The sequence below is a fragment of the Rutidosis leptorrhynchoides genome, chromosome 9, assembly GCF_046630445.1.
Source record: "Rutidosis leptorrhynchoides isolate AG116_Rl617_1_P2 chromosome 9, CSIRO_AGI_Rlap_v1, whole genome shotgun sequence".
Lineage (NCBI taxonomy): Eukaryota > Viridiplantae > Streptophyta > Magnoliopsida > Asterales > Asteraceae > Rutidosis > Rutidosis leptorrhynchoides.
In genome coordinates, this window is record NC_092341.1 from 29,592,409 (window position 1) to 29,616,408 (window position 24,000).

At 29.9% G+C, this 24,000-nt stretch overlaps 1 protein-coding gene and 1 non-coding gene across 2 annotated transcripts; both read left to right on the forward strand.

Annotated features, from left to right (window-relative positions):
- Positions 1-9,357: 9,357 nt before the first annotated feature.
- On the forward strand, positions 9,358-14,636 carry LOC139867407 (shikimate O-hydroxycinnamoyltransferase). Its single transcript, XM_071855776.1, has 2 exons — positions 9,358-9,882; positions 13,006-14,636. Exons 1-2 carry the CDS (start codon positions 9,475-9,477, stop codon positions 13,900-13,902), a joined length of 1,305 nt encoding a protein of 434 aa, XP_071711877.1. The 5' UTR covers positions 9,358-9,474; the 3' UTR covers positions 13,903-14,636.
- A 630-nt stretch (positions 14,637-15,266) lies between these two features.
- On the forward strand, positions 15,267-15,459 carry LOC139869638 (U2 spliceosomal RNA). Its single transcript, XR_011766235.1, has one exon. It is a non-coding gene; the product is annotated as a U2 spliceosomal RNA (small nuclear RNA).
- Positions 15,460-24,000: the final 8,541 nt, after the last annotated feature.

Below are 24,000 nucleotides of genomic sequence, written 5' to 3' on the forward strand. Positions count from 1 at the left end.
AACCCGTCGAAATAATGGACCGTGAGGTTAAAAGACTTAAGCAAAACAAGATACCAATTGTAGAGGTTCGATGGAATGCTCATAGAGGACCCGAGTTTACCTGGGAACGAGAAGATCAGATGAAGAATAAATACCCGCACTTATTTCCAGAAGATACGTCAACACCTCCAACTGCTTAAAATTTCGGGACGAAATTTATTTAACGGGTAGGTTCTGTAGTGACCCGAACTTTTCCATGTTTATATATATTAAATAAAATTGTTATTTACATGATTAATTGTTTCCAACATGTTAAGCAATCAAACTTGTTAAGACTTGATTAATTGAAATAGGTTTCATATAGACAATTGACCACCCAAGTTGACCGGTGATTCACGAACGTTAAAACTTGTAAAAACTATATGATGTCATATATATATGGATATATATATAGTTAACATGGTATTATGATAATTAAACATATCATTAAGTATATTAACAATGAACTACATATGTAAAAACAAGACTACTAACTTAAGGATTTCGAAACGAGGCATATATGTAACGATTATCGTTGTAACGACATTTAATTGTATATATATCATATTAAGATATATTAATACATCATAATATCATGATAATGTAATAATTTAACATCTCTTTAGATATAATAAACATTGGGTTAACAACATCTAACAAGATCGTTAACCTAAAGGTTTCAAAACAACACTTACATGTAACGACTAACGATGACTTAACGACTCAGTTAAAATGTATATACATGTAGTGTTTTAATGTGTATTCATACACTTTTGAAAGACTTCAAGACACTTATCAAAGTACTTCTACTTAACAAAAATGCTTACAATTACATCCTCATTCATTTTCATCAACAATTCTACTCGTATGCACGCGTATTCGTACTCGTACAATACCCTGCTTCTAAATGTATTTACTATTGGTATATACACTCCAATGATCAGCTCTTAGCAGCCCTTGTGAGTCACCTAACACATGTGGGAACCATCATTTAGCAACTAGCATGAAATATCTCATAAAATTACAAAAATATTAGTAATCATTCATGAATTATTTACAAGTAAACAAAATTACACATCCTTTATATCTAATCCATAAACCAATGACCAAAAACACCTACAAACACTTTCATTCTTCAATTTTCTTCATCTAATTGATCTCTCTCAAGTTCTATCTTCAAGTTCTAAGTGTTCTTAATAAATTCTATAAGTTCTAGTTTCATAAAATCAAGAATACTTCCAAGTTTGCTAGCTTACTTCCAATCTTGTAAAGTGATCATCCAACCTCAAGAAATCTTTCTTATTTAAAGTAAGATATCTTTCTAATACAAGGTAATACTCATATTCAAACTTTGATTCAATTTCTATAACTATAACAATCTTATTTCAAGTGAAAATCTTACTTGAACTTGTTTTCGTGTCATGATTCTGCTTCAAGAACTTTCAAGCCATTCAAGGATCCTTTGAAGCTATATCTATTTTTTTCATTTCCAGTAGGTTTACATACTAAAATTAAGGTAGTAATGATGTTCATAACATCATTCGATTCATACATATAAAACTATCTTATTCGAAGATTTAAACTTGTAATCACTAGAACATAGTTTAGTTAATTCTAAACTTGTTCGCAAATAAAGTTAATCCTTCTAACTTGACATTTAAAATCAACTAAACACATGTTCTATATCTATATGATATGCTAACTTAATGATTTAAAACCTGGAAACACGAAAAACACCGTAAAACCGGATATACGCCGTCGTAGTAACACCGCGGGCTGTTTTGGGTTAGTTAATTAAAAACTATGATAAACTTTGATTTAAAAGTTGTTCTTCTGAGAAAATAATTTTTCTTATAAACATGAAACTATATCCAAAAATCATGGTTAAACTCAAAGTGGAAGTATGTTTTCCAAAATGGTCATCTAGACGTCGTTCTTTCGACTGAAATGACTACCTTTACAAAAACGTCTCATATAGAGGTCAAAACCTCGCAATGAAATCAATTAATATGGAACGTTTATAATCAATATGAACGGAACATTTCACTTGAAACCACCTCGGATTGATTAACGATGATTCAGATATGGTAGCATTAAATGCAGAGGAAATAGAAAAATTGTAGATAGTCTAAACGGCCAAAAGTTTGATAATAAAGATTGAAGGGTTGGGAACGCTCGATAGAAAATTTGGTACTGAAAGACGGATTGAGCTAACCCTAAAGGAGAAGAAGGAAAAATACAAGGACCAAACCCTATATTCAAAGAATCCAGATAATTCTGTATCCGATGAAATCTTTAGAGAATATCTTGCTCCGTACTCATGTTAAAATCTTGCAGAAAATCTTTCTTCATCAACCATCAAACTTAGAAATTCCAAAATATCATCATAAATATCTTCGATATTTCTGAAGATATTTTCATAAATATTCTCGTCCAAAATTATTTATCTTTTCGTGCCATTTATATTACATTATAAAGGAAACTACTTTAGTTTCTAAATTTCTCTAAAATCCGAGTTTGAATTATGAATGATTTTGAAGTAGTGTTGGAAATTGATGCATGAGTTAGTATAATATAATGACACTTGATCAACGTGATTATATTACAGTAAGTCATGCTAAGTTTCTAATTGGAACGTGATGATTCACAGATCCTAACGTCATCATTTGCTATGTAACACGACTCTTACATTCTATCTAATATATAAACATATCAAGAATATAATTTCTTGATAGTTTTATCTTTCCTCTTGAATTCTAGTAATTTGACAAGTCAGATTGTGCTATTACCGTTTCTTTCCTAGAACATTAACTATGTTCATTCGAAACTTCATAACTATGAATTCTGGACCATTATTCGCTTGACTTAAAGTCAGGAAGAGAAAACGAAAGAATGGAACTCTAAAAATATAAAGAAAACGAAGGGGGTGGATTTATAGTGAAATATCCGACATAGCAATCAAAATGGATTATTGCATTTAAGCAAAGAGGATCTTAATTTTCTTAATTATCGAAGAATCAAATCTTTTAGATTTCGATGATTTTCTTTAAATCCCTTGAATTCCGGAAATCCACCATTACTACGTCAAAAGTTAAGACAAACTTGACTTTCCTCATTTCACTCTTTTGTGATAACTTCACTCGTACACTTCACATAATCGAATCGTTTTATCTATATTATTCAATGATGATAAAACTCTAATTTCTAGCTTGTATGCGTCATGAGAACATATTTATTGTCAGCCATGACGATCCCAATCAAATTTCGGGACGAAATTTCTTTAACGGGTAGGTACTGTGACGACCCGGAAACTTCCGACCAAATTTAAACTTAATCTTTATATGATTTCGACACGATAAGCAAAGTCTGTAATGTTGAGTCTTAAAATTTTAGAACTGATTAGATGGATTCAGCTAACCTCTGACTATGCCCGACGATTCACGAACATAAATGTATAAATAAATATGTAATTATATATATGAAATTTATACATATGTAATATTGTAATATTGTAATATATATATATATATATATATATATATATATATATATATATATATATATATATATATATATATATATATATATATATATATATATAATATATATATATATATAATTAATAAATATAAAAGATTCAGTAAACTATATAATCGGTAGATATTATATAATAGATGGTAATCTATTAAACCTAAATTATAAGTTGAATATAATTATTATATTAATACTATTATAAATATCAGTATTATTATTAGGCAATATTATCAACAATATTAAATAGATTGTTATTATTATAATTAGTATACATATTGTAATATATAAATATTAAATATTAATTGTATGATTACATAATTAATGAAGTATAATATTAAATGTAATTACAAGTTAAAAAATATATATTTGTCATAACAGTATTATTACTTTTACTATTAATATCAATATCAATATTATTAATAGTATTATATAAAAATAGAAACATGTAATTTGTTATATTTTCATTATTATTAGATGTTACTATTAAAGTATATAAAAATTTAATAATTAATATTATATAATATGTATTATGTAGTTATATTATATGTAATACCAATATATTAAATATAGTTATTGTAATAATATTGTATTTACTTCTAATATTAATATCAATACAAGTGTAATTAATAAATATGAAATTTGATATATATATATATATATATATATATATATATATATATATATATATATATATATATATATATATATATATATAAATATTATTACTATCAATATTAATCTAATTAGTATTATTATTATAATTATCATTAATAATATTATTATTATCATGAATTTTATTCTAATTATTGTTAGTATGATTTTTGATAAAAATCTTATTAAAACAATTATTATTATTATTATTATTAATTCTATTATTATTATTAGTATTCTTATTAAGATTAATAATATTAATGGATTCTATTAATAAAATTTATATCATTGATTTATGTTATAAAATTTAATATAACATATATATATATATATATATATATATATATATATATGAAAATATAGATGAACTCCGTATATATAGGTAAAACGTATATAACCTGCTTGAATTCAACAGCTAATGGAAACAAACTATTGGACATCAAAGTCCTAATTTGATACGAATCAGTTTTGTATGTCACTATCTGTTTAGTTTTTTTCTCTTTTCCTTCCTGATGGTACGAACCTGTCTCCATTCTTGTTAGACGTCCGACTCACTTGGCAATACAGACAATCAAGGTTACCGTAATCCAATATTCGACTCTATCTATATACAATTCTATCTTCACAAAGCAATTAGAATTAAATCAGCAAAAATCAATAAAAGTTAGTCGCTACCTCTGATCTTCTTACTTTTTCACCATAATACTATTTCAAACGATTTTTAAAAATGTAATAATGCAATTTTTCTTGTAACCTTTCACTCAAACTATCTGGAAAATCTTGTGTCCCAATTCTTCCTATCGAATTTCAATTTTGAGGTCAAACCATAAATTCAAAAAGTCAACAATTTTGTTCGTTGAGAAATTCATAATCATAGTGATGTTTCTAGGTCAATTGATGATTGTAATGTATTCTAATATCGATTTGAAATATATTTCATGAAGGAATTTAGGTCTCAAAACACCCCAATCTTAAAAATCGATTTTGTGTTCTTTACATTTTTTTTTCTTTTCCTTCGACAACAGCTGCTGCTGTTCTATTAAAAAAAAAAATTCTCTCTACTATGTAATATCACGTTTACTAGTGGTTTAGGATTAAGTTTCAATGCTAAAAATATAAATAAATAAATCAATGTTATGATTAGTCATGTCGATGATTGATGAAGGAGGAGAAGAGGATAACAGATGGATATATGATGTATTTGATAGAATTGATAAATCGTATAGTCTAACAACATGCACAACACATAAGTTCAAGAGTCTATCCTTTTCTAAAACCAATTGGTGATAGAGGGACTTTCCCTTTGACTTATATGCATACATTTATTTTTGTCCATGACCGATGTGGGATAACTTCCCAACACGCCCCCTCACATCGAGGCGTGGAACGGTTGTAGAGATGGCAGCAAGAAGAAGGCATGACTCAATCTCTTTGTAGCGACGGTGGCACACTCATGGGGGCCTGACTCAGACTCGCTTTAGAACTAACCGTCCACCTAAGCTCTGATACCATGATAGAATTGATAAATCGTATAGTCTAACAACATGCACAACACATAAGTCCAAGAGTCTATCCTTTTCTAAAACCAACTGGTGATAGAGGGACCTCCCATTTGACTTATATGCATACATTTGTTTTTGTCCATGACCGATGTGGGATAACTTCCCAACAGTATTAATATAAGATAGAATTAAATCAGATAGACAGGCGACAGATCAATGGTTAAGGGTTATTTGTAGGAAGCAAGAGGTCTCGGGTTCGAGTCCGGGCTGTGACATATTTTTTTAGAGCGTGTCTTCAAAGGTTGTAATTATTATTATTATTATTATTATTATTATTATTATTATTATTATTATTATTATTATTATTATTATTATTATTAATATTATTAATATTATTATTATTATTATTATTATTATTATTATTATTATTATTATCAATATTGAATTATTTAAAAGGTTATTAATATTATTGTTATGAACATAAAATCTAAGTACACTTATAATTTTTTTTTAGTTTTACTATTATGATTAAGTGTTACTAAAATTATTAAAGTGTTAAAATTTTGATTAATATGATATCTAATAAGTTTAGGATGTAAGCATAACACAGTATTGATTAATTTCTTATCCTCTAAGAGGTAGCAATATGGATTAAGAAGCATTAGTATAATGATAGTATTAAGAATAATATGATGATGGTCATAAGCATTAAAATATTAATTATAAAGTTAATTACAAGTATAAGTTATTAAGATATATATATATATATATATATATATATATATATATATATATATATATATATATATATATATATATATATATATATATATATAAGAAAACTAACAATTAAATTATGATTAAACGATATAATTATTATTATTATTACTACTAGTATTATAATTATTATTAGTATTATAATTATCATTATAAGTACCATAGTTATTATTATTATCGTTATAAGTATTATTATTTACGTTATCGTGAGTATTGTTATGTAGTTACTAAAATCATTATCATAATTAGCAATAACAATAAAATTAATATTTTTACATTCACTATCATTAATATTATTACTAATAGAACTAATAGAACTATTAACATTATTATCTGATTAATAAAATTAAGTATTATAAACATTTTTATCACTAATAATATTATTTTTGGTATTATTATAACTAATGTTATTAATATACAAATAATATATTTAATACATATAACATAACAGAAATTAATATTTTTTAAACAAGGTAAACATATGAAACATATACATATTATTAATATAAAAAGGATATAACTAATAAATTGATATATATATATATATATATATATATATATATATATATTCGATTACAATTATGTATATTAATAAACATACAAATGATATAGGTTCGTGAATCCGAGGACAACCCTGCATTGTTCAATATCGTCATATGTATTTTTACTACAAAATACATTAGTGTGAGTTTCATTTGCTCCCTTTTTAATTAAATGCTTTTGCATTATATATTTTTGGAACTAAGAATACATGCGCCATTTTTATAACTGTTTTACGAAATAGACACAAGTAATTGAAACTATATTATATGGTTGAATGGATCGAAGCCGAATATGCCCCTTTTAGCCTGATAATCTAAGAATTAGGGAACATCACTAATTTTGAGAATTAGTGCACCCCTAATTGACGCGAATCCTAAAGGTAGATCTACGGGAACTAACAACCCCCATTCTGAAATTTGGAATGCTTTAGTACTTCGAATTTATCATGTCCGAAGGGAGTCCCAGAATGATGGGGATATTCTATATGCATCTTGTTAAGGTCGGTTACCAGGTGTTCACCATATGAATGATTATTATCTCTATGCAGTTTGCGAAATGCCTGATACGAAAATGATGTTTATGAAAAATGAAATCTTGTGGTCTATTAAAATATTGAAAATGATTGTTTATGATAAACTAATGAACTCACCAACCTTTTGGTTGACACTTGAAAGCATGTTTATTCTCAGGTATGAAAGAAATCTTCCGCTGTGCATTTGCTCATATTAGAGATATTACTTGGAGTCATTCATGACATATTTCAAAAGACGTTGCATTCGAGTCGTTGAGTTCATCAAGATTATTATTAAGTCAATTATAGTTGGATATATTATGAAATGGTATGCATGCCGTCAACTGTCGATGTAATGAAAGTTTGTCTTTTAAAAACGAATGCAATGTTTGTAAAATGTATCATATAGAGGTCAAGTACCTCGCGATGTAACCAAATGTAATGTATTCGTCCAGATGGATTAAGACGGGTCGTTAGACGAATCTTAAACGGAAAACTTATTAATACAAGGACCGAGTCATTGTTTCTCGAAGCTTGTCATCTTAGTCGAGTCCACGTTTAATTCAAATCTAAATTTAAAAGAAAGCATAATGCAACAAGCTTATCAATACACTAAAGATAACTACTCGCTAATCATGGTAACAATATCATAAATCATAATAATAGAAGACATTATGTAAAGATAAAGGATAGAAATACCAGTAGATTAAACGAGTTCCGAATGTACAAAAGTGACAACTTCAAACTCCAGACCGCTCCTAGTACAATCTTCGGCGTTATTCTCCGGGTACTAAATTTTTTCTCTCGGAGTGGAAGACCTTGAAAGTATGACTCTAATTATTGTAGTAAGAGAGAGAGAGAGAGAGAGAGAGAGAGAGAGAGAGATGTGAATTGAAGTGTGTGTTGGAATGGTGTGACAAATGACCTATTTATAGGAATTTTTTGGCTGGAAACTGCTAGCAAGCCGGCGCCCATGCCCGGCGTGGGTGCTCGTTTTTGGGCAAGCCGGTGCTGGTGCCCGTTTCTTGGCTGATCTGGCAAGCTGGCCCAGATGGCAAGCCGTATGGAAAGCCGTATGGCAAGCTGTTTTTGGTGCTGGTTTGCATGATTTGCTTGGATTCTCTTGCTCGTTTTCGGGGTCGTAACTTGTCTTTCATCATTTTTGCTCTAGAATCTTCGTTTTAGCTCCATTTTACTTGATTCTTTTTGCATCGCATTAGTAATTACGTATACCTATATGTATAACTATATATTCATAAAGTTTAATTGTGATATTATTTTATCTAAATAAACTGATAAACCATCGTGGCATAGTGTTTATTTTGCTTCTCGTTATAATCATTCTAACTCTAACTCTAACTTTAATTCTTAATTATTATTTTTTTAACAGCAATTTGGAATCACCTAAGGAACTAAACCATCCACGCGATCATCTTCTACAGTTGTATAACCCACCTCAACTGCTGCCCTAGAGGACACCCGACCAATCCGAAGGCATGACAAGTAAAACCTCCTCCAGGTGCTCCCGCAATGCAATGTGCGAAAAACGACCTTGGGTGAATTTCAAGGTCATGTAATAACTTTGTGTGCAATATTGTAGTCTTCGAGAGTTCGACTCCTTACCTCTAATAAAAGGTATCAGACCACTACCAAGCAAAAAGTTTTAATTCTTAAATCCTAATTCAATTGACTAATTGGCCCGAGTGATATTTGCAACCATAATTAGGCCATCGACATCAGGCGCGGTAGGTGAGACCATATAAAAAGATTTGTGTTATAAAAACCACTCCATCATCTCTTATTTTTTTTAAAGTTCCCAAACTCAAACCCACTTCAAACCAATAATTCACCAACCCATTTTACCACCTTCTCTAAAATCTCTTAAACATTTCATCAAAACACCATTCATACCATATTTTCATTCCTTCAAAAGTAAAGATGAAGATCACAGTAAAAGAATCAACGATGGTGAGGCCGGCAGAAGAAACACCAAAGATTAATCTATGGAATTCAAATGTGGACCTGGTGGTCCCCAATTTTCACACACCAAGTGTGTATTTCTACCGGCCTAACGGCGCAACTAACTTTTTTGATCCAACGGTAATGAAAGAGGCGTTAAGTAAAGCGTTGGTTCCTTTTTATCCAATGGGAGGACGGTTGAAAAGAGACGAAGATGGTCGAATTGAAATTGATTGTCAAGGACAGGGCGTTTTGTTCGTTGAAGCGGAATCTGATGGCGTTGTGGATGATTTTGGTGATTTTGCGCCGACGTTGGAGCTTCGGAAACTTATTCCGGCTGTTGATTATTCACTAGGAATTGAATCATATCCACTGCTTGTCTTACAGGTATTACAAATTTACAAATGTTATGTTTACTCTGTATTAATTACTCCGTAATAGTATTTATTTATTAGTATTTTATTGATTTATTGAATAATGTAAGAAGTTGACTTAAAAGAAATTTAAGACTATTAAATTTTGCATGATCATTTACAGTTTTACAGCTGCATAAATAAAAGTAGTGAGTTGATCGTTACACCACCTTGTTTTTGTCATACACCACCAAAACAATTATTTAGACAGTTTTACCCTACATTTGAGAAGTTAGGGGGGAGTTGTTGGTGAACAAAAGGAAAGGTAAAAATGTTCAAAAAATTTATTTAGTGATGTAGGGTAAAATAGAGGTGGTGTACGGATCACTAAATTTGGGTTATTATTAAGTGACGATTTACAAATTTAACTGTCGAAACTGTCTCAATTTCAATTTAATTGGTTATTTATTTATTTTTTTTTTTTTTTGAGATATTTTAGATTAATTATTTGATTTTATAAATAGAGAAGGGATATGTTTGTAAATTTTCTTTTTATCATTTATTTATTTTTTATTTCTTTATGTATATAAGACAACACTAAAATTATCTTTTGGTTATATATATATATATATATATATATATATATATATATATATATATATATATATATATATATATATATCCATTCGAAGCCCAGCCGGAAGGCAAAACAATGCATTCCCCGCCTGTAAGACCATTTTTAACCCTGCCTGTGATGTCACAGTCAGATTGTCCACTTTTTGGTCAAAAAGTGCAATCTGACTCTGACGTGTCAGTGTTACACCCTCTGACACCAAAATAACCCTGACGCCCCTCCAGTGTCAAATAGGTCCTACCAGTTTTATTTTTTCTTTTTATTTTATATTTTATTATGCATACAAATTATATTACATATAATTAAAAAACATATAAAAATTAACCATTACATAAAATAAATAAAAACTATAATTAAATTTAAATTAATAAATAATAAATAATACTAACACTAATTGGGTTTCAGCCCAAAATAATAAAAATATGTTTAGCCCAAAAAAAAGAGTTTGGGCCTTCTTTAAATAAAAGAAACTAGTACTCCGTATAACCCTATCTATCTTTATATTCTTCTCCTTCATTTAGATCCATAGCAACCAGCCACCATTGTTCTACTTTTCTGGAAAAAAAAAATAAAAAATCAAAGTTAAATCAAGTTAAATGGAAGAATAACAATAAATCTCCAACCAATCAAAAGGCACCACAACTCCCTCACGCTCGTTTCCTTCTCCGTCAGGTTTTCGACTAACGCCGCGAAATCGTCACCTCTGACTCTGCGTTAATGGCGTCAGAGGGCGTCAACGAGTTCCAGCTGGTTTGACGGATTCGGTTTGACGCTGCGTTGTGTGTGGTCTAAATGGTCAAGCTTGGAGAACATAGTACTATGACTTACTAGATGAAAGACCTTGATTGGTGATATATATATATATATATATATATATATATATATATATATATATATATATATATATATATATTCGGTAATAAATAAAAAAATGTATACATAATATATAATATTTATAATAATAATAATGATTATACCATATATATACGGTAATAAATAAAAAAATGTATACATAATATATAATATTTATAATAATAATAATGATTATACCTATATTTTTAATTATAATTATATTTATAATTACAATTATATTATATATTATATTTGTAAGTATATTTATATTGATATTGATTGATAATTAACTTATACTCTATCCGTCCCATTATAAGTGCCCTACATTTGACTTTCAAAGTTTTCTTTATCAACTTTGACCGTAAATATATTTATTTGTGTAAACATTAATTGATAAAAATTTATATAATAAAACCACGGTTAAAACCAAATCCGTTCATATAAAATTAATCAAATATTATAACACAAATAAAGATATTTACGGTCAAAGTTAACATAGAAGGACTTTGAAAGTCAAATGTGGACACTTGTAGTGAGACGAAAGAAGTATTTATAGTAAATAGATCTTATAAGAACTAATTAGTGGAGATAACCCTGAGAACGATGGTCGAATAAATTTGATACAAGGGCGAACAATTTTGAGTATTGTCGTACGATTTTTAAAATGCATATGAAATCACGTTTCGTTTTACATTCTGTTCTACATTCTATTCTATATTCCGAATTCGAACAATTTTATGTATGGTCGAACAATTTTGTGTGAGTTCGAACATGTTTCGTTCTACAATTTGAAGTCGACAATCTCGTTTGTGTTCTACATCCCGAGTTCGAACAAAAAAATACACTTTGTTCGAACTTTTTTTTGTTCAACATTTTCTCGTTCTACAAATCTGAATTCGAACTAAAAATCTAAATTTTAATTTTCAGTGTTCTTACCAATATTGAGTTCTCACATGTATTTATATTTATATTTATATTTATATTTATATTTATATTTATATTTATATTTATATTTATATTTATATTTATATTTATATTTAACCACGCATGCTTACTTGAGTGACGATTGAGTTGACCAATGAAGCACACCACCCTGTTCAATTTCTGGCTATGCCAAATTGTTCAAAAGAGGAGTGTAAATAGAGGATGCGCATAATGCGCAATTCACCCGGTATCAGGTATCGCGCTCGGGAGACTTGATTACCCGAGTTTTTACCTTTTATGAAGAGCGAATGTGCTCGTTCATGGTAGGATTTCTTTGCTTACACATAAATATTTATATTTACAATTATAATTATATATTAAATATTAATATATTAATTATATTATTATATATTTTCTATAGCGTGTTTATGTGGGTACAATTATCTTGAGACGACCGAGTAAGATTGTAAGATGGGTCGTGACGTTTACAATACATCACATATTTTATTGAAAAAAAAGTCAATTTTTTTATTTTCCAATTTAATTTAGAGTTGTGGGCTCCACTTACCAACAACATAAGCTCCTTCAAACCATTGTTTCGTTAAATATTTGGTCAAATGTTTTTATTATCATCACATCCAATTCTTATTAATATGTATTACTCCGTAATTTTTTATTTTTAAATCCCAGTTGATATGTATGAAATAAGAAGTATTCGTTATTGATTTTTCTTATATACAAATGCAGGTCACTTACTTTAAATGTGGAGGAGTGTCACTAGGAGTTGGGATGCAACATCATGCTGCAGATGGTGCATCTGGGCTGCATTTCATCAACACTTGGTCCGATATGGCTCGTGGTCTTGACTTAACGATCCCACCCTTCATTGATCGAACCCTTTTACGAGCTCGTGATCCTCCCCAGCCCGAGTTTAAACACGTCGAGTACCTGCCTGCCCCTCCAATGAAAACCGCACCCACATCCACAGATGACCACACTGTTCCAGAAACCGCAGTCTCCATTTTCAAATTAACTCGAGACCAACTCAATGCACTAAAGGCCAAATCTAAGGAAGATGGCAACACAATCAATTACAGTTCTTATGAAATGCTTTCGGGACATGTTTGGAGGTCTGTATGTAAAGCTCGTGGCCTTCCCGAGGATCAGGACACGAAGCTTTACATAGCAACTGATGGGCGGGCCCGTCTCCGCCCATCACTACCACCCGGCTACTTCGGGAACGTCATATTCACGACGACCCCGATAGCTGTAGCTGGCGAGCTACAGTCAAAGCCTACGTGGTATGCCGCTAGTAAAATCCACGACGCTTTAGCAAAGATGGACAATGATTATCTAAGATCAGCACTCGATTACTTGGAACTCCAGCCCGATCTCAAGGCCTTAGTTCGTGGTGCACATACGTTTAAGTGTCCGAATCTTGGGATAACTAGCTGGGCTAGACTTCCTATTCATGATGCTGACTTTGGATGGGGTCGGCCCATATTCATGGGGCCTGGTGGGATTGCTTATGAAGGGTTGAGTTTTGTGTTACCAAGCCCAATCAATGATGGGAGTTTGTCAATTGCTATTTCGCTGCAAGCAGAACACATGAAGCTTTTTAGCAGATTCTTGTATGATATTTAAGTGGCTTTATTTATATTAATTACTCGAATATTATTATCAGTAAAACCTTCCAAGACACATTGTTTGTTGTAAGTCAATGGAGGGTGAAACAGTTTTTCTTCAGCTCATCTGTTTATTATGACTTTAGCCTTTATATCAATGTAAGTAACAAAGTATGGTCTTATACATAAATATATATCATCACACTTAAAGTTACAGACAAATTACCTTCTTAAGAAACAATCTCGAATTATAGTCTTAAAAATGTGAAACAGAGAAGAAAACAGAGTCCAAATGTGATACTTAAGGACCTTTTAAGCTTCAGTTGTGCATTGGTTCGTGGCACTGGAACACGATGACTACGATCAAAATTCTCACCGCCACCATGCCTTAGAATATAATCACTCTCATGTATTACTTCCTTCTTGTTGCGATGTAAGTTAGCAGTTACTTCCACCCCTGTAGATTATTATTTAGTATAAAATATGATGTATGCAAGTATAGGATTAAAAAAATGAAAAATGGATGACTAATTGCATACAAACCATGAAATTCTGGCTTGAGACTTGGACTATTTGATAGGAGAAGATCATTATTAGCATCAGAAAATGAAAATGCCTGATCACATATGAACACAAAGAAAAGATATATTATGATTTTTGATCTCATATTCATTTGGGATAAGATGCTAAATTAGAATAGTTGTGTACTATCATATACTGATACGTAAATCGCAAAAGTAGTGGATATCAATGTTTGAAGAAGAATAATGTAAAAGTAGTGGATATCAATGTTTGAAGAAGAATAATGTAAAAGCAAACTCTATTAGAGACTTCATTTTGAAGCTTTTACTTTTACTTTTTTCTTTCTTATGTATTTTATTAAATTATTAATTATTAATTATTAATATTGGTTGTTGGACAATGAAAAAGAAAGACTATTTAACTCTTTAGTGATCTTACTTTACAACTAGTAAACAACAAAATCCAATCCTATTTGGTGTATGAGGGAGATGACATGTAAATCAATCTTTGCTTATTTGGTGTATGAGGGAGATGACATGTAAATCAATCTTTGCTTTAATCTAGAATAAAAAGAAGTTATTTTCCACATAAAGTTAAACATTATTGTCTGTTCGACGGATAAAGATATTGCTTTCAACAGGATCTCTCGGCCAATCAGTAGGGAAAATAAAATTAAAACTTAAAAACTAAAAATTAAAAATAAAAATAAAATATAATAAATAAAAAATTAGGCGCCATGAAAATGGTTTAATCAAATTAGCATGAGTTTTAAATCCTCCACGAAATTCAATTTAGTGATCTTACTTTGTTGCTGAAAAAGACGATTTCACGAAATATATGATTACTTGCATTCATTACAGAATACCTTTCTCGGCCTTTTGGCTAAGATCAAGTGTAGTATATGTTATTACTCCCTATTAGTTTAAACCATTCGTTCACACGGTATTAATCTTATGTTTTACGTGAAAAGATTTACTCATCGCAATAGCTTGTTGTTGCGGTCTTTGCGAGTTACCTTGGTGCAGCATTATTGCCTTGGCTTGGCTACTCTAAAATTCTAGTTTAAAAGCCTTTTGTTAGCAGTGGCGATTCTAGGATGAAAATCCAATGGGGTCCCAAAAAACTTATTCGATAACTTACTTGCACAAATATTGAATGTCTCGGGTCAATCGGGTCGGGTTAAATTGGGTCGGGTCGGGATATTGGATAGTACTCACAAAAGGTTGTTCATATTTTTTTACTCGTACTATTGTCATTACAACAACCACCATACAAAATGATATCATTTATACAAAAAGGGAATTGATATTTCCACAAATATTAACCCCTATTCAAAAATATCATATATTTAATACAATCAACTCTAAAAGTAAGTTTTTACTTTTGTCTACGAGATTTCATACGATAAAATTCATCCATAATTGCATCAATGCTAATATAATCTAACACATATTTCTCAATATATGCAAGTAGATGATCATTCACAAATCGAAGTATCTTAACATGTTAATAATAGTTGTCAAATTCAAAACCAAAAGGCAATTTTATTGATACATCAGTACCAAAAATTTACGGTAAAAAAAGACAATTTTACTAATTACATTAGTACCAAAAAAGATTAATTATCTAAGAAAACTAATTACAAACATATATACATGATACACCAATAAAATAAAATATATAGATGATACATTAGTACTAAAAAAATTGCAATTATAAACATATATACTTAAATGAAAGATCAGTACTAAAAAGTTACAATTATAAACATAGACTAAAAAGGTGAGAACTGCGAGAACTATTTAATTTAATAATTTTTATGCGTTTAAATGCAACAAATTACATATAAATGTTAATTAATGCACATATCATTAACAAACATATGTTCATTAGCTCAAATTACATGTTAAATTGTTGACTATAAGAAACTGTTAACATGTTCGAAAACAATATGCACATGTGAAAGGAGAAACTATATATTTAATTATATAAGTAAAATATAATTGTTTTTCAACTATTTTATGTTCATTCATACTTTACATTAAGGTTTATGTGTGATTCAATCTAGTTACATGTGAAAATCTTTATAATTTAAAAGTTCTCGCATTTTTTATGATTCTCGTTTGAACTTTTGGCTATAAACATAAACTAAACATATATACTTAAATGAAAATCAATCATTTGAGAAACTAATTATAAACATGTATACATGATACATCATTAGTAAAAAAACTCAACTAAGTTACTTTTTTAGAAAGGCAATTTTATTGATATTAATTAGTAATATATATATATATATATATATATATATATATATATATATATATATATATATATATATATATATATATATATATATATATACACATCCATACAAAAGGAGTAGTGCAACCTTATGAATGTACATATACTTGCATAATAATGGATGACTCGGATGAAAATGGAAGGACACGAAATTAGGAATGACGGAATGAAATCACATATGATCATCGATGGTCGCTAGATACAAAGGAAATAGAAAATTGGATAACAACAACAACAACAAAACACAATCCCACAAAAGTGAGGTATAAATGAGGTAAGATGTAGGCAATCCTTCTCCTATCATAGAATAAAGACAAGTCATTTTTCTACCTAGAGTGAAACACCCCAAGAGTATTAAAAGTCATCCCTCTCAATGTTCTATGGATAGAGAGATTGCTTCCAAAAGCACTTCCAGCCCATAAGTAGGAAAACTTTAAAATAATAAAATAAATTTAATATTGAGACGTCATGAAAATAGTAGAATTAAATTTCCATTGGTTTTAAAACATGTCTGAAATTAAATTTAGGCTCTAAGTGGCAGTCAAGTCGCCAATAAATCGACACTTAATGTTCGACTCACTTAATAGAGTCAACTGAAAATTGGATTAAGGCTAAGTTTATTTTTGTTTAAATATATAAATTGCCCATACTATAAATTATAAGCGGGTTAATTTCAAATATTTTAATAGTTCAAACTATGAATTTATAAAATCTAAAAATATATGGGGTCACATTATTATAATCTTTCATATGGTGAAATATATCTCAACTTTGTTTGTGGGAGTCTGTTAATCACGTACGATGCCGTCCTCATACATTCTGCCCAAAATCTGCCTGGTACATTCTTACCATGAAGCATACTTCGACAAGTTTCAGCAAGGTGACGATTCTTGCGTTCTGCCACTCCATTCTGCTGTGGAGCATTGGGGCAAGTTAATTGCCTTCTGATCTTGTGCTTCTCAAGATAGATATTGAACTGAGTCGATAAACATTCTCTTCCATTATCTATGCGTAACCACCGAATCTTATAATTGAGCTCACTTTCTACCTTATTCTTGAACTCTTTAAACTTCAGAAAAGTCTCCGACTTTTCTTTCATGAAGTAAACCCACACATACCTTGAGAAGTCATCAATGAATGCCACCATATACTTCATGCCTCCAAGTGATGTTTGTTTCACTGGGCCGAAGACATCTGAGTGTATGAGCTCTAGTGGTGTCTTGGACTGATGCGCTGACTCCTTGAATGGCAATTGGTGAGCTTTGCCAAATTGACATCCATCACATATTGTATCTGTTTGGATATCAATTTGAGGAAGCCCATTTACTATGTGTTTCACCATCATCTCCTTTAACTTATTGTAGCCCACATGCCCAAGACGTTCATGCCAAAGATCATCCGTCACATTCTTTCGAGTCTTATCCACATATGCTGTTTCAGCAGATAGTACATAGACCGACTCTATTCTTCTTCCTTGCATAATTGGATTGCCAACCACCTTCACTCTCTTGAATACGGACACATATTTTGGTCCAAAGAGCACATAATTTCCTTCTGCTGTCAATTGTGGTACTGACAGTAAATTCTTCTTTAGGCCAGGGACAAGATACACCTTCTCGAGTTGGAGCTTATGAGATTCGCCGTCATTTGGAATTATTGTCTTTCCAATGTGAGAAATAGACAACCTTGAATTGTTGGCTGTCAACACGACTCTCTTTTTTTTGTAATCCTCCATTTCTTGCAGCTTCGTCCCGCCGTTGGCCATATGATTTGAGCACCCAGAATCGATGATCCAATCATCTCTGTAGTTTATTTTTGACTTTAAAGTTGTTGTAAGAGCTTGATCATCTATGTCAGCTTCAACAGAGAGTCCAGCTTCTGCTTCCCATGTTTCCTCATTAATGGTTGCTTCGAATGTGACCTCTTTCTTCTCATCTCTTGCGGCGGCCACATTTCCTTCGAAAGTTCGCCTTCCGGAGAATCTACAATCTCGAGTAAAATGACCCTTCTTGCTGAAGCGACCCGTCCTAATCCATCCGGACGAAGTCCATATCGATTATAAACGATTCACAACAGTTGATTACATCGCGAGGTACTTGACCTCTATATGATACATTTTACAACATTGCATTCGTTTTTGAAAAGACAATCTTTCATTACATCGAAAATTGACGGCATGCATACCATTTCATAATATATCTAACTATAATTGACTTAATAATAATCTTGATGAACTCAACGACTCGAATGCAACGTCTTTTGAAATATGCCATGAATGACTCCAAGTAATATCTTTAAAATGAGCAAATGCACAGCGAAAGATTTCTTTCATACCTGAGAATAAACATGCTTTAAAGTGTCAACCAAAAGGTTGGTGAGTTCATTAGTTTAACATAAATAATCATTTCATAATTTTAATAGACCACAAGATTTCATATTTCCATTTCTCATAAACATACGTCCCATGCATAGAGACTAAAAATATCATTCATATGGATTGAATACCTGGTAATCGACATTCACAATATGCATATAAGAATATCCCCATCATTCCGGGATCCTCCTTCGGACATGATATAATTTCGAAGTACTAAAGCATCAGGTACTTTGGATGGGGCTTGTTGGGCCCGATAGATCTATCTTTAGGATTCGCGTCAATTAGGGTGTCTGTTCCCTAATTCTTAGATTACCAGACTTAATAAAAAGGGACATATTCGATTTCGATAATTCAACCATATAATGTAGTTTCGATTACTTGTGTCTATTTCGTAAAACATTTATAAAAATTGCGCATGTATTCTCAGTCCCAAAAATATATATTGCAAAAGCATTTAAAAAGGGAGCAAATGAAACTCACAATACTGTATTTTGTAGTAAAAATACATATGACGGTATTGAACAACTGAACAATGCAGGGTTGGCCTCGGATTCACGAACCTATATCATTTGTATATATATATTAACACATATAATGGTAATCAAACAAATACATATATAATTATTAATGATGTAATTAATAACTTTTATATTTCATTATCAAATATTTTCATTTTATATATAAAAATATTAATATATTTAAGTTATGTATTTTAAATATATTTTTATATGAGTAATTTGATTGTGAAATCAATAATTATAATAACAATAATGATACTATATAATTATAATGATAAAAGTGATAATAATAATGTTAATACAAATAATAATGATAATACTAATAATATTAATATTAATTCTAATAATGATATTGATAATAATGATAATAATAATAATAATAATAATAATAATAATAATAATAGTCATAAAAATCTTCGTTTTTAATTCCTAAACTTTTAATTATAACTTCCCAAAATTCTAATTCATAATCACATTTATAATCGTACATGTATTAATATATTTGAAATCTTTTTACATAATCTTTACTATATCATCTTTTTATTAACTTCATAATATAAATGTGTTTGTAGTATTAACAGGTTCAATAATAACAATAATAATAATAATAATAATAATAATAATAATAATAATAATAATAATAATAACAATAATAATAATAATAATAATAATAGTAATAATAATAATAATAATAATAATAATAATAATAATAATAATAATAATAATAATAATAATAATAATAATAATAATAATAATAATAATAAAGGTAATAGTAATGCTACCTCAAAAAAGTAGCTCTAAAAAAAATACCCAAGTCCGGGTTTGAACACGCGACGTCCTGCTAACCCGTAACACCATCAACCCACTACACTATTTCCGGTTTTTCTGTTTATATCTCCTACCCAAATATCTTTAACTCGTATTATAGAAAAATTGGCCCAACTGAATATTGACCCACTTTTGCAACCATTCTCATGGCCCAACTAGTTTTATGGTAGCCCAAGTTTAATTCTGTCTAACAGAATTAGAAGTGTAGCAGTTCGAAAGAAAAAAAAATATAGTAGCCCGTTTATCTCTAGTCTTGCTATACGTTCGATAGAATAAAAAAAATCTGGCCTTCGGTTGTCATCAATAACAATTATCATGTCATCATGTATCTTATCATTGATATCTATCATTTGCATGATCATAATCATATACTTCCCATTGGATCCCATTCAGAATTGAGTTACATCCACAACTCCTTGTATACCCACCTTTCTTCAAGTTTTCATCATAAGTGCTTAACTAAAAAAAAATAAAAAACGTTCCTTTTGATAAAGTCCCTTTTTGGTCGGCCGAAACTTTCCATTTGAATATAAAAAGATACGCGTTATGTATTTTTAATTATCTTCACCACATGTCTTGTAATTATAAAAGAAGAACCAACACTTTTTCCTTTTTTTTTGTGATTCCCACAGTGGTCGGCCAAAACAAAAAAAAAATTAAAGAAAGAGCTCGTATACTTTTAAGTAGCTGGAGTTTGTAACATTTTGTGATGATTTGGTCCCACTGCAACCACAAAGAAGTATATATATATCACGCATGGGTGTCGGGTTCTCGGAAGAAAGAAAAAAAAAATATAAGGTGGTGGTTTGTGTCGAGACTCAGCAGCACGGACAGCGTAGCTGCAGTAATGAGAGTAGCAGGCTGTAGCGAAAATGGGGGGAAAGGTTTAGAGTTCACGAAGAACAGGAAATATAATACAAGCGTAGTAGCAAAATATATAGACTGCAGGTCTTGAGTTGGGGTTTCTTGAACGTAAACAGAAAACAGAAGTTGGAGCTTTGCAGCGAAAAGAAATAATAAAAAAAAAACGAGAGGATGGTGGAGGTCCGGTGGCGATTGGTGCTGGTGATTGCTGAGTGTTCAAGGTGGTGATAGGGTGGCGGGTTGAGGTGGACGAGGGTGGTGGTTATCGTTAAAAAAATGGTCTAGTGGTGGCGATGTAGGTGGTGAACCAAGGTGGTTCTAACTATGGTTGTGGTGGGTTGTAAAAGAAGATCGTTGGATGAACTCGTAATTGAGATTTGTAACTCAAAGACATTAAAGTATAGCTGATTCATTTTACCAAAACACAACCCAATCACTTGTCAACTTTACATTCAGATTTGTAATCGATGACTGGGTGACTAATACAAACATCTCTCTCTCGAAAAAAAAAAACGTTAGATTGATTGAAACTAGAGTGGTCAAAAGAAGTGTGTAGGAAAGATGGGCCACCTTTAATTAATCTTGAATATCAAGGGTTGGCAATTTGGTAGCTGGTGATTTTGCAAGTGGATGTGTGTGGTTAATCATGTATATGTAAACATATATTTAATTTATCTATTAATAATATAATATATATATATACATATATATATATATATATATATATATATATATATATATATATATATATATATATATATATATATATATATATCTATATCTATATATATATATATATATATATATATATATATATATATATATATAATAATAATAATAATAATAATAATAATAAGAATAAGAAACGTGTGAATGATTCATGCAAGCTGGCAATTTTGTAGTTTCTTACCGACGATTTTCCCGTGCTGATATATCGTACTCCGTTGTTAAATTAGTGACAGATAAAAGTCTTCAGAAAAATTTCAAATTTATAAATTAACTATATTTATTTATTTTGGTCATTATAGTATCAAATTCAATCATAAATTATTAAATAAAAATTACTTTAATTATTCACTCGCATCCCCCAAGTAAAATAAAAAAAAATAATTAAAATTTGACAAACAACTTCCAAATATATATTAGTAAGCCTAAAATTTATAAAACTCATTTTCGAATCACCGTTTATTTTAAAATTATATAAGTTCAAATTAAACTTCTCTAATATCAATCGGAACATCAAACGAGTATTACAATCATTTAATATTTATTTTTAATATACTTTTATGTATATATAGATATGTTTTAAATACAATTTATGATAATATCCTATTTTTATTTTATTAATTTTACTATCAACAACATATAATACTTCAAATTATATTTCGAATTATTATTTACATACATATATACACACATAGCTATTTACAATTAATTGTTCGTGAATCGTCGAGAACTGGTTGAAGTCAAATGAATGTACGAAAATAGTTCAAAAATTTTGAGATTCAATTTAATAGACTTTGCTTATCATGTCGAGATAATATTAAGATTAAAGTTTAAATTTGATCGGAAATTTCCGGGTCGTCACAGTACCTACCTGTTAAAGAAATTTCATCCCGAAATTTGATTGGGATGGTCATGGCTGACAATAAGTGTGTTTTCATGACGTATACGAGTTAGGATTTAGAGTTTTATCGTCATTGAGTAATATGGATAAAACAACTCGATTATTCGAAGAGCACGAATGAAGCTATCACAAAAGAGTGAAATGAATAAATAAAGTTTCGTCTTAACTTTTGACGTTGTCCTGGTTGAATTTCGGAATTTAAGGGATTTAAAGAAAATCTTCGAAATCTAAAAGATTTGATTCTTCGGCGAATAAGGAAATTAAGATCTCTATAATTAATTACGGTGATCTGTCTCGATTGCTTTGTCTGATATTTTCATTATAAATTAAGCTCTTCCGTTCCATTTTTCTCACCATTCCTATACTTTCTTTCTTAGTTCATACATCCAAAAGATTGTGAAAATGCTTAATCCAGTTCTAATCCTTGATATTTTCCTAATTATCATTTCTATCATCCTTCTTTTCAATCTTCCACCAGAAGAATCTATTTACTTCTACTATTATCTTGGGGTGATAATATTCTTAATTATACCGTGTCTTTATATTGCTATTCGTATTAATATTCACGGTTTGTAACCTCCGGGTTGTTATTGGACTCTATATTTTCTCTTATATTTTGGAGCTCTTTGCCTTTTTATTCTCTTATCGACCTCTAGTAAAGCGAGTAATGGTCCAGAATTCATAAGTATGGAATTTCGAATGAACTTAATGTTCTAAACAAGAAAGAACGTAATAGCACGATTTGATTTGTCAAATTAACAGAATCACTGAGAATAGAACTATCAAGAATATATTTTCTTGATATGTTCAGAAGTTAAGCAGAATGAAAGAGTTATGTAACATGGCACATGATGACGTTATGATCTGTGAATCATCACGTCCTATTAGAAACTCAGCATGACTTACTGTAATATAATCACGTTGATCAAGTGTCATTATATTATACTAACTCATGCATCAGTTCCCAACACTACTTTAAAAACATTCATATTTTAAGCTCGAAAATTTACAGAATATAGAAACTAACAGTTTCTATATGATGTAACACTGATAGCACGAAGAGATTATTGATTTCAG